Raw genomic sequence first — 1,289 nt, 5'->3', positions numbered from 1 at the left:
CAGTCGACATCCCGGAGGGTGCGCGAGGAGGGCCCGATCCATTTGAGAGATCTGGGCCGGCATGCATCGGGGTGCTCAGTCCCTGGGGCCCCTCCCAACTCTAAAGATGGCGAGGGGTGGAGCTAAGCTCTCTCTTCATTGTTTGGTGGCTCTTGGGACATGGGTGCATTGGTCGCAACCCGAGCCGTGCACTCAAGGCACTTGGCGATCAACCTCCTGTGTGGGCAAGACATCAGGGGTGTGCCATCCGCGACATTAGAGATCGCGTTCTCATGACGTTTCGGATCCGCGGGGGGTGTCCAACCAACCACCTGCCCCCATCGCCTGGCTCAGAGAGACATCCCGGAGGGTATGCCAAGGCGATCCGGTGTGGAGCTTGCCACGCCACCGGCACGGTCCGGCCTTAAGGGAGTCAGCATCAAGTCAGAGGCCCAGAAAGAGAGTCACCGCAGAGCTTCAAGCGACGGAGGAACCTAACTATCCACACACGCGAAACAGCCTTCCACAGATTACACTGCTGCTGCCCCTTTCCTGAGGTGCCACAGCGTCGCGCTGCCTCCGACTATCGCCGCGCGTCGTAGGCCTTGGTCGCTGGGAGTAGTAGTTGTAGTGGTTATGGTAGTGGCTGAGCCGCTAGGCAGGCACCAGCGAGACGCTGATGCAGGTCCGCACTGAGGGGTCCTCTTATGGCTGAGAAGAATTCTCCGCTTCTCGGAGATTCTTCAGCCACTCGAAGGTCATCTTTGCCATCTTCAAGAGTGGCGCTCGATACCGCCGATCGAGGACTAATTTGTAGTCGTACTTGGGCATCACCTGGAGCAGCCTGGAGTCTCGTCTCGCGCCATCCAGCAGAGGACAGTCTCTGAGGATGTGCTTGACGTCTCCATCTGCATGCCCACATGGGCAGCTCGGGTCTGGTCGTAGCCCCATAGTGTGGCGATGATGGGGTGTGGGGGCGTGTCCTAAAATTAAGGCAGAGAGCTCGGGTGATGACTTACCAGCCTTCAAGAATCTTCTGGCATGGGAAAATCCCCAAAGGAAGTCCCGTACGCTGGTGCCCAGAGTGGCTCGCTTCTCAAGCCACCAGGACCTTGTGTCCTTCTCCATCTGGGTCTTGAGCATGTGCTTCACATAGGAAGGGGGAACCATCATAGCGGCACCGCGGTCCAGGGGGAAGAGCTGTTTCCGGCCGGTGTTGGCCAGCTGGTCCACTGCTTCGTTCCATTGTACTCCTTCATGGCCCGGGCACCAGTTCAGCTGCACCTTGACGTGTAGGCTGAGATGGGCGA

The 1,289-nt window shown here is 59.0% G+C and overlaps 1 protein-coding gene across 1 annotated transcript; it reads right to left on the bottom strand.

Moving 5' to 3' along the window:
- Positions 1 to 998: 998 nt before the first annotated feature.
- On the bottom strand, positions 999 to 1,149 carry Pmar_PMAR017404 (hypothetical protein; the record flags this gene model as incomplete). Its single annotated transcript, XM_002764931.1, has 1 exon — positions 999 to 1,149. A coding segment is annotated over one exon (151 nt), but the record flags the coding sequence as incomplete, so codon positions are not given.
- Positions 1,150 to 1,289: the final 140 nt, after the last annotated feature.

This window comes from Perkinsus marinus (genome assembly GCF_000006405.1).
Source record: "Perkinsus marinus ATCC 50983 genomic scaffold scf_1104296975942, whole genome shotgun sequence".
NCBI lineage: Eukaryota > Perkinsozoa > Perkinsida > Perkinsidae > Perkinsus > Perkinsus marinus.
Note: the sequence above shows the minus strand (reverse complement) of the source record. Positions and strands in the feature narration are given on the sequence as shown.